Source organism: Lytechinus pictus, chromosome 5, assembly GCF_037042905.1.
Source record: "Lytechinus pictus isolate F3 Inbred chromosome 5, Lp3.0, whole genome shotgun sequence".
Taxonomy (NCBI): Eukaryota; Metazoa; Echinodermata; class Echinoidea; order Temnopleuroida; family Toxopneustidae; genus Lytechinus; species Lytechinus pictus.
The window spans coordinates 25,375,373-25,390,262 of NC_087249.1; the positions used below are offsets into that span (position 1 = coordinate 25,375,373).

The 14,890-nt window shown below is 36.5% G+C and overlaps 1 protein-coding gene across 2 annotated transcripts; it reads right to left on the minus strand.

Annotated features, from left to right (window-relative positions):
* Positions 1 to 5,239: 5,239 nt before the first annotated feature.
* LOC135154269 (ileal sodium/bile acid cotransporter-like) lies at positions 5,240 to 14,351 on the minus strand. Of its 2 annotated transcripts, none has more exons than XM_064100096.1 (5): positions 14,103 to 14,351; positions 11,064 to 11,412; positions 7,900 to 8,093; positions 6,966 to 7,170; positions 5,240 to 5,829 (listed from the first exon to the last, which is right to left on the minus strand). In XM_064100096.1, exons 2-5 carry the CDS (start codon positions 11,400 to 11,402, stop codon positions 5,323 to 5,325), a joined length of 1,245 nt encoding a protein of 414 aa, XP_063956166.1. In that variant the 5' UTR covers positions 11,403 to 11,412; positions 14,103 to 14,351; the 3' UTR covers positions 5,240 to 5,322. The 2 variants fall into 2 exon arrangements, with proteins under 2 accessions (XP_063956166.1, XP_063956165.1); XM_064100095.1 differs by having other exon boundaries at positions 14,145 to 14,346.
* Positions 14,352 to 14,890: the final 539 nt, after the last annotated feature.

A 14,890-nucleotide genomic window follows, 5' to 3' on the forward strand; every position in this document is an offset into this window, starting at 1 on the left:
AATGATATGTTCCATTCACTTTTTCAGAAAATGAGCAAAATGCGATTCGTTCCAAAATCGGGTCGCAGACCAATCGTAAGGTGTGCGGTCAGCTTAATAGTAATTGACAATTGTTATGACAAGTATTAATGAAAGAGGACCCTGTTATGGTGTGGATAGTAAGCAAATAATCACCGTTGGTGAATGTGATGGGCAAACTATCACTTACGAGGCAAGATGGATGTTTAGCTATCTTTCTTCCGAAGCGAAGCTGAAGAAAGATAGCAAATTCATCCAGCTTGTCGAAGAGATAGTTTGCCTCGTCACCTTGAAATCAAGATGTGATTATATGCTTCATGTTCCACATCGGGAACCACCAAAAACGATTTTTTTTTTTTCAATTGAAGTTTATGTGAACGTATATTTTTGTTCTGTATCCTACCCGAAATATTCGTAGTATTGTTTATCTGTAATTCACTATTTATAACGTTAGTCCGGTATTTTCTCCCCGTCTTAAAGAAAACTTGGATTTGGTTTCATTGTGCATACTTCTCTTTGCTTTCTATTCAAATTTGATATAGGTGATATACAAAAACCTCTTTTTTATATTAAAAAAATCTTCTCAAACATGATATTTACTGAAAATTTCAACAAAACAGGAACTGATAGGAAAGTCCAGACAAACGTAAGTGAAACATTCTTATCTGTGCGTTTCTGCGTACAGGAAAATTGAATGTTTTGTTTACCACCCAAATCGTGTAATATTCAATATTTATCACCATAAAAATGTGTGTAAAGTAGTTATGGAGAGGTAAAGAAGGATAAAAAGGGATAAGCACGAGATGGAGAGCGAGAGAAGGTCAGAGAGAGGGGGGCAGGGAGAAGTAGAAATGGGGCGTGTAAGAGATATTGAGAAAATAAGAGAAGAGGGTTAACTTAAAAGGTGAACAATTAAGAGTTCGTTATAATTGTGTGGAATTGTATAAACTTTTAAAAATGGAGTCGCAATGATGAAATTAATTCAAGTGTCTTCTCAATTACAAAGAAGCAAGAAAGAAAACTGGTGCACTGCAGCCTTTGATGGCAATGTGTTTTGAAAACACGACTTATATTTGAGTCGAAAACCGGGATATACCAATGGCGGACGCAGGGTGGTGGTTACAGGTGTTCAACCCCCCCCCTTAATTTTTTATGCAACCCCTCCCCTTAAGAATTAAATAAAAAACTTAAAATGAATGTTGAAGACCTTTTTTTTAATTTTGGTTTATTTTATTTTTGGTTGTCGACATTTCTCTCAGCTTGAACCCCCCCCCCCTTCAAAAATCCTGCGTACGCCAGAGTCATGGCGAAATATATCTCGAAGCCGTATATATATATATATATATATATATATATATATATATATATATATATATATATATATATCCTAAACTTGTGCTAAATATTGCATAACAGTTTCCATATTTGAAAAATGTTACAATTTGACAAACTTCCTTAAACTTATACTCGAATTGAAGATGAGATTGTTGGAATATATTCAATTGTGACGTTGTGTGTCATAGTTGCGGCCCATGCGCCCAAATCGAATAATTTTCTATAATCGTATATACACTCAGAAATGTTGCTGGCCAGTATAGTATGTGGTCATATACAAGGATGCAGAGATTTTTTCAGGGTGGGGGCGCCAAGACGCATTTTTTCCCAAAGAACCTAGAAAGCGAGGAAGAGAACTGGCCGAGCTTGAGTTTAAAGGAGAATGAAACCCTTGAAACCAGCTGAATCCATATCAAAGAGAAAAATCAAAGAAACATATTGTTGAAAGTTTTAGGAAGATTGAATGAATAATAAGAAAGTTATGAGCATTTTAATATTGAGATCACTAATGCTATGTAGTTCCTCCCATTGGCAATGCGACCAAGATCTGTGATGTCACACACGTACAACTCCCTCATTACTTAAGCACTTTTTTCACTTATATTCTCACTTTTATAGAGTCTATCACAAGGTGAGGTGTTCTCTTTATGAGAGGACAAGTACAGAGGTTTCACAACATTATATCATTGATGAATCGTTTGTCATATGATTAGAATGAGCAAAAAGAGATGTTTTGGGGTATATTTTCAGTGTCCAAAAGGGGAGAGTTGTTCATCTGTGACATCATAGATCTTGGTCGCATTGCCAATGGGAGGATCTCCATAGCATTAGTGATCTCGACATTCAAATGCTCATAACTCTTCTATTGCTAGTCCTATTTTACTCAAACCTTTGTTGATCTTATTCTTTGATTTTTCTGCTTTCACAAAAGCTAACTTGCTCCAAGAGTTTCATTCTCCTCAGAAACTGTAGGGCATAAATTAAGGGGTTATTGGTAGATGAATTCAATTGAGAGGGATCGAAATAAAGATAGGGAGGGGGCGGCAAAAACAGCAATTGACGGAGAACATATGCTAAAGAAAAGATGAAGAAACCTAGTATAGGTGAACATTTCAAATAAATTTCTTAACTATATGTAAGTTTATCCCCTTTATATGATAAAAATACAATTTCACGAATATATCGTGAGTCAAATTGCTAATGCAGTCTTTAAAGCCCGGCTTTAAAGTATATTTCTCACCCACAAATTATTATCTTCATGAGCGTTGCTAAGATATTTTGCTATGGGTGGTGGTGATGTAAGACCTAAATTTGATGAACGGTCGTACCTTCCCACATGACCTTCTGTTTAGCCATGTAGATGCTACAATTCATAAAATGTTTAGTGAATGGATTACAAATAATGGAAATTGAAAAAAATAATAAAAAAGAATCGGGTGATATATATTTTTATGGTCCTTTGTATTATTTATTTTCACAATATTATTTACAGTGTTTATTGTGAATATCATATACTGTACACATTTACATTTTCAAATATAAAAACGGATATTAAGTTTTATTTTAGCAAATTAGATGTATTGTCGATCTCCACAGAACAACAGACATAATTTTTAAACGCGCCATAAAGATCACCACATCTAAGTGTTTAGTATCCTTAATTACGAAACATATGGGTTGTATAATTCTTTCTTTTTTTGGTTAGATGATCATCTTTTTATGGAATACCAGTTGCTATATAACAAACAGTATATTGTAATCGTACGATGAAAAGCTTTCCAAAATTATGAAATTTGAACAAACATAGGGAATAAGACTATTAATTGGTGCATTATCTCTGTGAGGAGAATTGGAGAAGAAGCAAGATCAAACATTGTGGACTTAAAAACCTTGTTTGGTATAACCAGGAGGTCGTCCCTGGTCTAACATTCGTTTCTTCGCTTTTTTTCAAGTTGTGTGTAAGTACAAATTAATTCGAGGCTTTCATGCAAGATGCACAAATTATTGTAATGTTATTATTACGCTATATCGCTTTCAGAATTAATGAAGATTCGGAAAATATATTTTGTTAATGCCACGTTAACTCTATTTAACATTAAAGACTTATCTTTTGAAATGAAATTGTATCTTTAAACAATGCTTTGTAAACTGAAATAGGCTATTTCGATATAATATTGTAACTGAACTAAAGCAAATTTTAGGCCTTTTGAAAAATAATGTTAAAAATGAAAAGCAATCACTTTTAATTTTACAACAATATAAAAATTATAATAATGTAATACATTTATAGAACTCGGAAATCAAATAAAGATACAGCTCTCTCTAATCGTCAAATTAGGTCAACTACAAACTATTGCTAAAATAATATTTCTCTCACCCTGGTCATACTCCATATTGAATCATAGCGCTTAAGATTTTATAAAGCTTTAACATCAACACACGTCAATAGCACTTGAAAACAACAAATGCATCATCAGCAACACCAATAAAACCAAGATGCTGAACATTATCAATGACATAAAAACCTCAATAAATGAAAAGCCAACAATAGCAACATCACAAGCATCATCAACAACAACAACAGCTGCAGCAGCAAGATCATGATCATTTTCAATATAACATCAACAGCCAAACAAACTTCAATAAATATACGGTTTACAAAAACAGCACCAGTAACATATTCAAACAACAATGTCGAAAAGCAACAACAATAAAATCGATTTTGTTTAACCCTTTGCAATGCTAATGTTGCTATATCATTACTGAAACATAATTCATCGCATACTGCATGGGAATGCACGACATTATAATTATATTGTACTTTACATATATTATATATCTTTGCGAGAATCAATTTTTTATTATGTAACACACTCTATAATATCAACAACCAGTGACGTACCGTGTGTCAAGGGGAGGGGGGCACCAGCAAAAATTTTGAGTCACTAAGGATTTTTGCGGAAGAGCCGTGGTGTAGTGGTTCTGACTCTCGCCTTGTAAACAGAGGGTCGTGTGTTCGAATCCCACCGCGGTCTAGCGTCCTTTGGCAAGGCGTTAATCCACACTTTGCCACTCTCGACCCAGGTGCTAAATGGGTACCCGGTAGGATGCGAAAGATATTGTATGTTATTTGATTTTGCCAGCGCCATAATGAGGCTGCGATGAATGCAAGGAATGCTCCCCATGCAGGGAGTGGAAATTGTGCACTTTTCGTGCGTGATTGAAATGAATCAAATGACCGGGGTAATAATATGCTGTAACGCGCTTTGAGCCATTCTTGGAAAAGCGCTTTATAAAAATTCGCTATAATTATTTTAGGAAATTCAGGCCTGAAGAGGGACATTTTACTGCTTGTTGGTAGGAATTCACTAAGACCATACGTATTTCACTAACCGAATTAATGATGCGAGCGCGAAGTGCGAGCTGAAATTTTTTTTAATTCAGATCAGAAAAGGGGACATTTTAAGGACTGATTTCAGGAATTCATGAAGAGCAGACATATCTCACCAATCCACTAATGCGAACTTAAGCACGGACTGGAAAAGGGGGCATTCACTTTAAGTAGTCACGAAAAAGAAGCATATGTCACTACATAAAACGATAATAATTCGAAGTGCGAGAAAATGGGGTAAATTGACTTGAAAACGGAATGTTTTAGTACAACAGGGTTTTATATCTCGTTAAACAGACAATGCGAGCACCAGGAACAATGAACACATATAGGCCCTGAGCAAATATGTTTCATAAAAATATTTTTTATGCAATAACATAATATATATAAAATATAACATATTATAATTTACAATAATTTATTCTTTCCCACTGTACGTTTATCTTCCTTTCTCCCTCTTTTCCACCTTTTTTTTTCAACCGGCCGATGGGGGAGGGGGGGGGGCAAGTGCCCCCTTCCGTAGTTACACCACTATCAACAACTGCTGAGTGAGATTGGAATATCATTCTGTCGTGGTATCAAATCGATATTGGAGTCATTACTGTGACGTTCGAGTCTCTTGATTGTTCTCTTTTATATTTTGGAATGATGAGAGTCAACCCTCCTTCGGGATCGGGTGTTTCTGTCTCCTTCTGTTCCTTCGATGACCTTCTCAACCTGGGTAGGACATACTTGGCACCGATCCAGTAAACCGGAATCATGATGAGCCCGTCGAAGATCAGGAAGATGCTATAGAGCGACGGGTACACGACCAGCGCGTCGAGCTGCTGATCGGCGAAGGTGACGCCGATGATGGCGAGGGTGAGGGCGACGTTCTGCGAGCTGGTCTCGACGGCGATCGTCCTGCAGTTCTTATGGTCTTGTCGGAGGATCCAAGCCAGGAGGTACGCCAAACCGAAGCTGAAGAAAGGGAGAGCGATGGCCGAGAACCATACCGACCATGACGTCTGGAAGATAGCGGTGTTGATGATGGTGTTGATGATGAGGTTGAGGATGATGGCAACGAGACCCAAGATGCTGCCGGTCTGTATCAATAGAGAAGGAATGAGTAAGAGAAAAAGTCAGAAAGGGAAAGTAAAGTGAAATGTGGTATTTTTTTTTTATTGAAAGAATCAAACATATTATCCCGTGTATATTATGTCAAACTTTTTGTCGCAAAATAATATTTTCATTTGGGAAAAATCAAATTTCTCCCTCGCTCGCATTATAAAAAAAGACACTCTCTTCGTCACGTTGTGCCCCTCGAATTCTCCTCTTTTTGTTCACTACCCCCAATGCGCACAAGTGAAGCAAACCAACCCACCTCCTTCTACGCAATGAAACTACAGTAATATTTCGTTGCACATTATAAGTGCCTCTTGTAATCATGTAGGTCTAATATGTACATCAGTCAGAACTCACTGCTGCGATGTCATTTTCAGTGTACATTAAGTTTTGCGCAAGTGTGTATAACTGTCATGCACATTTCTTTTTTATTGTCATTTAAAAAAAAAATCCTTTAGCGAAAATCTATATAGGGATTGATACAAAATTGATATGGTATAACATGATAAGAACCCCCGGATGGGCATTCAAATGTATTGCTGTACACATGAGTGACCAAATTACTTCCATAACACCCCCTAAACGAGTTTTTCTCTTTGTGCAAAATAACCCCCAAACAAGTTTATCGCGGGCTTGGCCTGTACACATTTTGGCCCCTAAACAAGTTTTGTCTCGGGCCCGAACACTTCAGAAACGAGGAGGAAAAAGCCCTAGGGAAAAAACATACCCTAAACACATTTGGCTAGTCTTAAAAAAAAACCTTTGAAAAAAAACCCCCTAAATATGCTTGACCCCGCCATTGACCAATCTTTCAAAACCACCCTTTTTTGAAAATCGGTGTTTTTGATACCCTTAACGAGTGCACGCGCGGCCTGCGTTCAAAACTGAAGAAAAAAAAACATCCCTTTAAACGCGTTTTTTTTTTTTTTTTTTTTTTTGGGGGGGGGGGGTCGATCACGCATGTGTACAGCAAAATATTTGACTGCCCCCCCCCCCCCGTGGGGAAGAACAACCTATCCTTCAAAGTTATCTACCCTTTACAATTGTACGTTTCATTACTCATTTGCGTATTTTCTTTGAAAATGACAAAAAAATACAAGCAAGCAAACAAACAAACCTTGATAATATAAGGTGTCCATGCCTCTTTCTTATACCGTATGAAGAGACCGATGAAAACGGGAATGAGGATGAGTGCGAGAGCTAAGGCGATCTGAACATATGGAATCGTGATCTGCGCTGCCTCCCAATATCTGGTATAGATGAATAGATTGAAGGGCATCATTCCTACCGAAGCGAGCGTAGCAACAGTGCTCATGCAAAGGCTAGAGTTGAAATGTTTGTACGGAAGAAATTAAAAACGAGAGAGTTGATTTAAGTCTGGAACCAATTCAATGGCGGATGAAAGATATGACAAAAAAATCTGACACCCCCCACACCACACACACAAAACAACCATCAAACAAAAATAATAACGATAGCAGTTATATCAAAATAAAAACTACATTGACATTTATTTACCAATAAAACACAAATTAAAAGAACCCAAGAATAGCAATAATTGATCCTAAAATAAGACTAGGAAATACATAAAGATACCCGAAAATGGATTACCACTTTAAAATCAAAAGGGAATATTCAATATGGAAGTGGAAGCCCTAATGCGAGAGTGGGGCATCAAAAAACCCTTGCGCCATAAAATGCACCGCTCACTCTATGCTAATAATCACCAACATGACCAATGACAGATCCAGGAGCGGGGCCAACCCTTTCCTTGAATAAAAATGTTCTCATTATAAAAAAAAGACAATAGAAAATTATTTTAACCCCCCCCCCCCTGCGTTTGGTCAAGGTTGGGTTGAGATAAGGTGCGAAAGGAATGATTTTTTTTGGGGGGGTGCCTTGGCTCGTCAGAATTTTGGAGGGTTTGGGGGGGGGAGGGATCAAGGGTCCATTTTGGTCTTCCTTGATCCACTGCTGATTGTAAAACGATAGTTGCATTAATTCACCATTGCCATGATCAATTCAAAATATTAGAATGTTAGTCAACATACCTCAGACAAATGTTTCCGTTCATCCAATAAACGAACAGGCTGGAAGACACACCCCCTGGTGACGTAGCAACCATCAACATGCCAAGAGCGTTCGCTGCTTCCATTTTGAGTACCACGGCCAAGCAAAAGGCCAATAGAGGTAAAACAAGGAACTGGCCAGCAAAACCAATTGCAACGCCGACTGGACGACGAATCTAAACATTTTAAAGTGGAAAATGCGACAACATAATTTAGATAAAAGTCATTTTTGTGTAATCAGTTAGAACAGGCGAGCATGATTATGTTAATAATACAATGCAACATAAGCGGTGCATACTACTAGTATTTCATCAGATTAGCACAACTACTTTGATCAGGTGCATATCGGGTACTCATTCACTACACCTGGGTGGTGAGTGTCAAACACCTTGCCTAAGGACGTGGTTGCCGCGGTAGAATTTGAACCCCGACCTTATGGTTGGAAGCATGATTTACAGTCCGAAAACTTATCTACTGATCCACACCTCTACATACGTATATTGTAAAAAACTGACAGCCAATCCGTAGAGAAGGGATGGCAGAGGGAATATGAATGATTCTATTATCAAAACAAATGTATTAATTTATTCTCCTCCTCCCGACGTTATCCTCTATCGCCAAAACAAATGTCATCAAATTTGAATGGTTACGGTATCGGGGAGATAAAGTTTTGTTAGGTCCTGAGATTCGTGCCGCGCCACAGGGGGGAGGGGCAGGAACGCGACTGCCCCTATGCCCTTATGAAAAGAAAGAAAGAAAGAGGAAGAAAGAAAATGGAAATGGAAGGAAGAAAGAGTATAAAAATGAGAGACATGGATCGTGTACAATTACCCAATAGTGGAGGTGCCGTGGCTATACATAAAATGTCCAGGGTTCGATCCCCGGCCGCGGCACCTATGCCCATGAGCAAGGCATTTAATGTACAATGCTCTTATTTCCTTCTTTCAAATAAATGGAAATGCTATATTCATTATTGGTAACTTGGTGTGCACTTGTCTGTTTGTTAAAAAAAAATTAAAAAATAATAATAATAATATAAAGTATTTAAAATATATAAGGCATCTTATTTAGGTCAACCCCCCCCCCCCTCCCACCAAAATACCCTTGAACCGCCCCTGTGAAGAATGAATAGATCAAGTTCACCAGAGTTCGAGTCTAGTTGAAATTTGGTATTTAAAACTTAATCTCAATATTTTCCATTAAAAGTTCACATGCGGTACGGCATTTATTGAAAAAACATTCTGATATTTTACTATCGTTGCCATATAGAAATTATTTCATTTGACCTTCCCAATCTATTAAAAAATACTGTTTAAACTTTGAAGCTTGTTGTATAAGCCAGTCACCCTAAAAAATATTGTTTAAAGTTTTAAACAAATAGTTTAAACTGTTAAACAAGTTGATTAATTTTTTAAGTTCACACAACTTGTTAGAGTAACGGGCTTAACCAACATGCTTGAAATTTCGAACAGTGATTTCAACAGTCGCTTATCTCTATTCATCTTCATGGTTAGGATGACCATTAAATCAACGATTTGATGTCGTATAAAGCAGTATTTTATTAATGTTTCGGTTTGTTTTTCCCCTCGGTTTCTATTTTGATTTGATTTATTGTTTCATTATTCTAGATAATTACAGATAAGTTCAGCAGGCTAAGACCATGGACCTATTAGGTCCATGCTAAGACATAATGACAAACACAGCGATATAATGAATATAATCTATATAATGTGAAATGATCAAGGAACTATATAAAAAGCAATGCTTGTTTACGCGTGTTTTTTTTTATATTTTGAACTATTTTCATCTATTTATATTACGAGAGTTACTGAATGACATAAAAACACATCTACCATCATCTCGATCTCGATCCTTAGATCTTGACAATTGAGACGTTTATTTCTTTCCTTTACACCCCCAGTCCACGAAGAGCAAGACCTCTGAAAGACTGCTGTAAGACCATGAAACTTACTTGATCTTTGAAAGGTCTTTCAAAGATCTCCGAGGTCTTTCACAATTCCTGATGGATCTTAATTTCAGTGGTCTTCATGGTCTCCAAAACTTTTTGAAACGGTTCAAAACAGTCTTTCAGCAGTCTTACAGGAAATTGGTCTTTTGATGGTCTTTCGGCAGTCTTTCATTTGGTCTTTCGATGAACTTTCAAAGTTCTTATTAGTCTTTCCATTATCTTTCGGTAGTCTCTCAAGATTTTTGCCGCGATCACTGTAAGTCTCATGATAGATCATTGAAAGTCCAGGCAATGTCCATGGAAAGAATTCTGAAAGATCACTTGATGCATAAAAGATCTCTGAAAGACCATTAAAAGAGCTCTATAAGATTCGTCTAAGCCCAGTAAGACAAGAAGTAACAATCACTTTTTGTGAGTTTTTTTAGGGGTCTTTCTGAGCCATTCCACAGAGATGACAAATTTCAGTGATCTTGGAGACTGCTGTAAGAAATTGCCAATTTTTGGTCTTTGAAAGGTCCTTTAAAGGTCTCCCCTCGGCCTCACAGAGATGCTAATGTCATGGGGAACAGAGAGACCTCAATGAAATTTATTTGGAAGTGTCGTGGTGTAGCTGTTCTGCCTCTCGCTTTTTAATCAGAATATTCATGACTGTATTCGAATCCCTTTGGCAAGGCGTCAATCTCCACCTAGGTGTTAAATGGGTACCCGATAGAATAGGCAAGCCGAAGTATACAGCACCCCTATAGGAATCGAGTCGTGTAACTCTTATTGGAATGCTCCCCATATACTGCAGGAAATGGAGAAACTTCATGCAATGTGTGCGGGCTTAAATGCCAGGGTCCGATGCCGGGTAATGTTAATTAAGATGCAAAATTCTTTATACTGTACGTTTTGTCAATATTATTATGTATTTTTTACTATTATTATTATTGTTATTAGTGGTAGTAGTATAGTAGTAGTAGTAGTAGTAGGAGTAGTAGTAGTAGTAGTGTAGTAGTAGTAGTAGTAGTAGTAGTAGTAGTAGTAGTAGTAGTAGTGTAGTAGTAGTAGTAGTAGTAGTAGTAGTAGTAGTAGTAGTAGTAGTAGTAGTAGTAGTAGTAGTAGTAGTATAGTAGAGTAGTAGTATAGCGGTAATATATAAAACTCAAAACTGTGTAATATCCAAATAGCTTCTTACCGCCTGTTTTAGACCGTCGATTGTGACGAGACACCCAATAGATGTCATGATGATCACCATTAATACTGGCAACAATATACTGTTGAACTTCCTTAATCCCTCGTGGACCGGATTAATGTCGATGCCGGTGTGATTTAATGTCGTCATCATATCCGATGTCGACATTGTGACGTTATTATTATCCGTCGTCGACCCGAAGATTGTAGTGAAGGGAGTGGTAACCGATTCATCGACAGAAGGTGACGACGCATATTGTGTCGAAATTACCAAATTCACAGGACTTGAACTCGACATGCTGCTACCTACAATTGGAATTGTTGTTCTTGTTGATGTTGCCATGATCACGAATCTGGGAATGAAGGAGTTTTATTATTATTATTTCTTAATTCATTTTCCTTCCTTGTTTCGTATATTCATGGCTACAAGTTGGAATGGCTTTTTCCAATGGTACCAGGTATTTTCTCAAGCAAATTTCTAGACATGCACTCTTGTCAAAATCATAAAGTTTTATAAGGAATCTAGTTACAGACTGTAAAAACGCTGTATACAACCTGGTATGTGAACTGGGGTGTAACGGCAAATGATTTATACGCTTAATACAGTTGATTGCATTTATTTTTTTTGTTCGAACAATTTATTTCATATTTAGGTTTTTAATTATTAATTAAAAGTTGAACAATATTTTGATTTTTAACACAGAAAATTGTTTAAACTTTCTTTGAGCTCTTAAAACAGCCACAAAGAAACCAGGTTAAAAAAAATCATGACGGTTTAATGTCATTTTCATGAGTTGAAGTAAACATTTGTTTCTTTAAATGAAATTATAGCAGTACAAAAATTTGGCAAAAAGAAGCTGCTGAAAACTGCTTATCTAATAAAAGAGAGCCAATGGAGTAAATTAGAAAATCAAAAGGGGCCTAAGCTTTCGATCCTAGCAGAATCTTCGTCGGAGGCAAAATGACAAACATATAAAGTGGAACAACCAAAATATAGACCACATACAAGCTACAGCAACACTAGAAACAAGGAGACAAAAGGGACATTACTGAGTAGAGAAGACCAATCAGGTTAGTGAAGGGGATAAAAGAAAAGGAGTAGGCAGACACAAAGGGAAGTTAGTGTAAGTAAGGCCAGTAAAAGACCTCAAGCCAATAGTCTTCAAATTTTGTGAATAACATATACATGTGTCCTTATTTATTATAAGTATTTATTAATTTCAACATATATTTCAACTCAACATGGTGTATGACATATAGATACATACCAAGACTATTCTGTTAACCTTTGCTATAAAAGTAAACTCTATAGGTAAATATGAATAAACGGTATATAAGGAAGTGTGATCCATTACAAAGTCATTGCTAATGGAATAAGCTTCCCTCTAAGCTTAGAAATTCGACATCCCTTCAAGCATTCAAAACTAAATGTAAATTCTTTCAGCTGAAGCCTCAGTTTTAGACCCCACTTGGATTTTTTTATTTATTTATATGTATACGCTTCCTAATGTTATTTGTTTTTTAATTTACATGTATACGTTTCCTAATGTTATGTTTATTGTATGATTTAATCTTATTCATATGTCCATTGTAAAATATGTATATGTTCTTTTTATCGTTGCAGGGCCTCTTTGTAAATCAGTTCTATAACTGAAAGGGCTACCCTGCGTATAATAAAACTGAAATAAATGAAAATAAATAAATAAATTGCTGATAATATTATATTTTTAAATGTATTCAATTTCTCTTTTATATATGACTCCATATCCAAAACACGTATCTCTGGACTGTCATCGAGAGTGAGACCATCAGAGGTTTTTTTTAATTGTTTCGTACAATAAAAATATGAAAGCCATCCGATATCACAATTATTGGTGATAAATGAAACTGCTAATTCACATACACACCCAAGAATAACATCGTCTTTTGAATATTGAGTTTGGTCCAATCGAATTGTTTATCAACTTTCTGTACCGTCCTCTTTATCATGTTTATCTTATTCTTCCGCTGTATCAATTCATTTATTTCATTTCCAGGCAAGATGAACCAAATTTATCACAAAACACTTCGGGGTTGACCAAAACATGGACAACCGTGACCAGCTAAGTTTATTGTTATAGACAATTTATTAAAGCCAATAAACATATGTAAATAGAAGAAAAGTGACGATGTTGCAAGCATTGATCCGACAACCATTTATGAAAATCGTGACCCAAGGAATTATAGCTTATTCTAAAAATCCATTTCCTGGTGCGATTTCAGGAATCAGGCTGCAGGCTTCATACGACATTTGCTACGGTAAAGGTATAGTTCAATGTAATGTCTTTGAACATTCAATTTGTTTATGTATTATACTGTATCTTTTGATGCTAATATACTACCAGCATTAATAATTCCAGTGAGCCTGACCCAAAGCCCAATATTAACCATTAATAACTATATACATGACATTGTAAAATGTGAATAAATTGACATCCACCATGTTATAGTTTGAAGCAAGACAATTATAAAGAACGAAAAAACCGATTGTGGGTCGAAAAGTTCAATCAATGTTCGTAGTGCCAATGCATTTTCTATTCCAATTAACTAAAAGCAGTATAGAAGACCGAATGTGTTAATCCGCAATTCATACCGTATTAATAATAACATTTTCAATACTTCTGTATGTCCAATGCATTGATTTTTTTTCGACCGTTTACGATTAAGTTCTCACCTTTTAAGTGTGTTTTATAAAGGTTATTGTGGAGTGTGATCATATTATATTGCGATATAGAAGGTTATTATGAAAACTCATGTTGATGCAAATGCATGCAGTCTATATCATCTTTATGAAATAAGGGACATTCATAAAAGAACATAATACTTGGTTTAAAATGATATATGAATAAATAGGACAATAGATCATGAAATACTAATTATTTTCGCGTTTAACGGATCATTTCTTAAACTTTCTGGGTAAAAAAAATCATTAAGGATTGTATCATTAGTGAAAGTATATATATCTAAAGCTACTATAGCAAAATTACAATACAATAGTACGTACCAACGTCCTTTTTTTCTTTTAGTTATATCCCCTTTCTCTTACCTTCCGCTCAGTCTCGTCTGAAATAATCCAAGCAAAAATGTCGTTTAAATACGTTGCATCCTGATTCCTGAAGACCCGAAGTTTTAGATTACTATGAACTGGTAACCAAGGAGGCAAATATAGGTAGTAATGACAAATCGGACGAAAGATTGGCAGCAATCATTGGAATTAACATGACTTTTACGTCATATTTCCGACAGTCAGTATAGGATAGGCAGTTTGCCATCGTCACATAGTAGAGCTACCCGGATGCCGCGGGATAATTTACGTGCGTAAGTAGAAAATGATAAAGTGGCAGACAGGAAGCTTGGTCAGTTTTACTTTTCCTTGTTGGTATCTTTCCCCTCTGGGTTATGCTTCCATACTGAGCATATATAACGCAAAACTTTGCAATAATGTAATTATATCCAGGGGCGGCGTGAGGGAATTTTCGATAGGGGGGTGCGGGGCGGGGCAATGGCGTCATTTTGTAATCAATTAAATACCGAGGGAAACGACCCATACTCCTCCTTTTCTTCATCTAATCTTTTTCTCCTCTTTTTTTTTTCATGTCCCAACTACTTTTTATAAAAAATCATGAAGCGTGTTCGCCCTTCTCTGTTGTAACGCGGCACTTGAATATATTTTTGGAATGGTGATGGGGGGGGGGGTATCAGGGGCGTGTCTTGCCACTCCATTGGCTAGGTGACCATCAGTCGTCGCGTCTGCTGCGCACAGGAGAAAATAATGATCAGTCGAGAATTAAG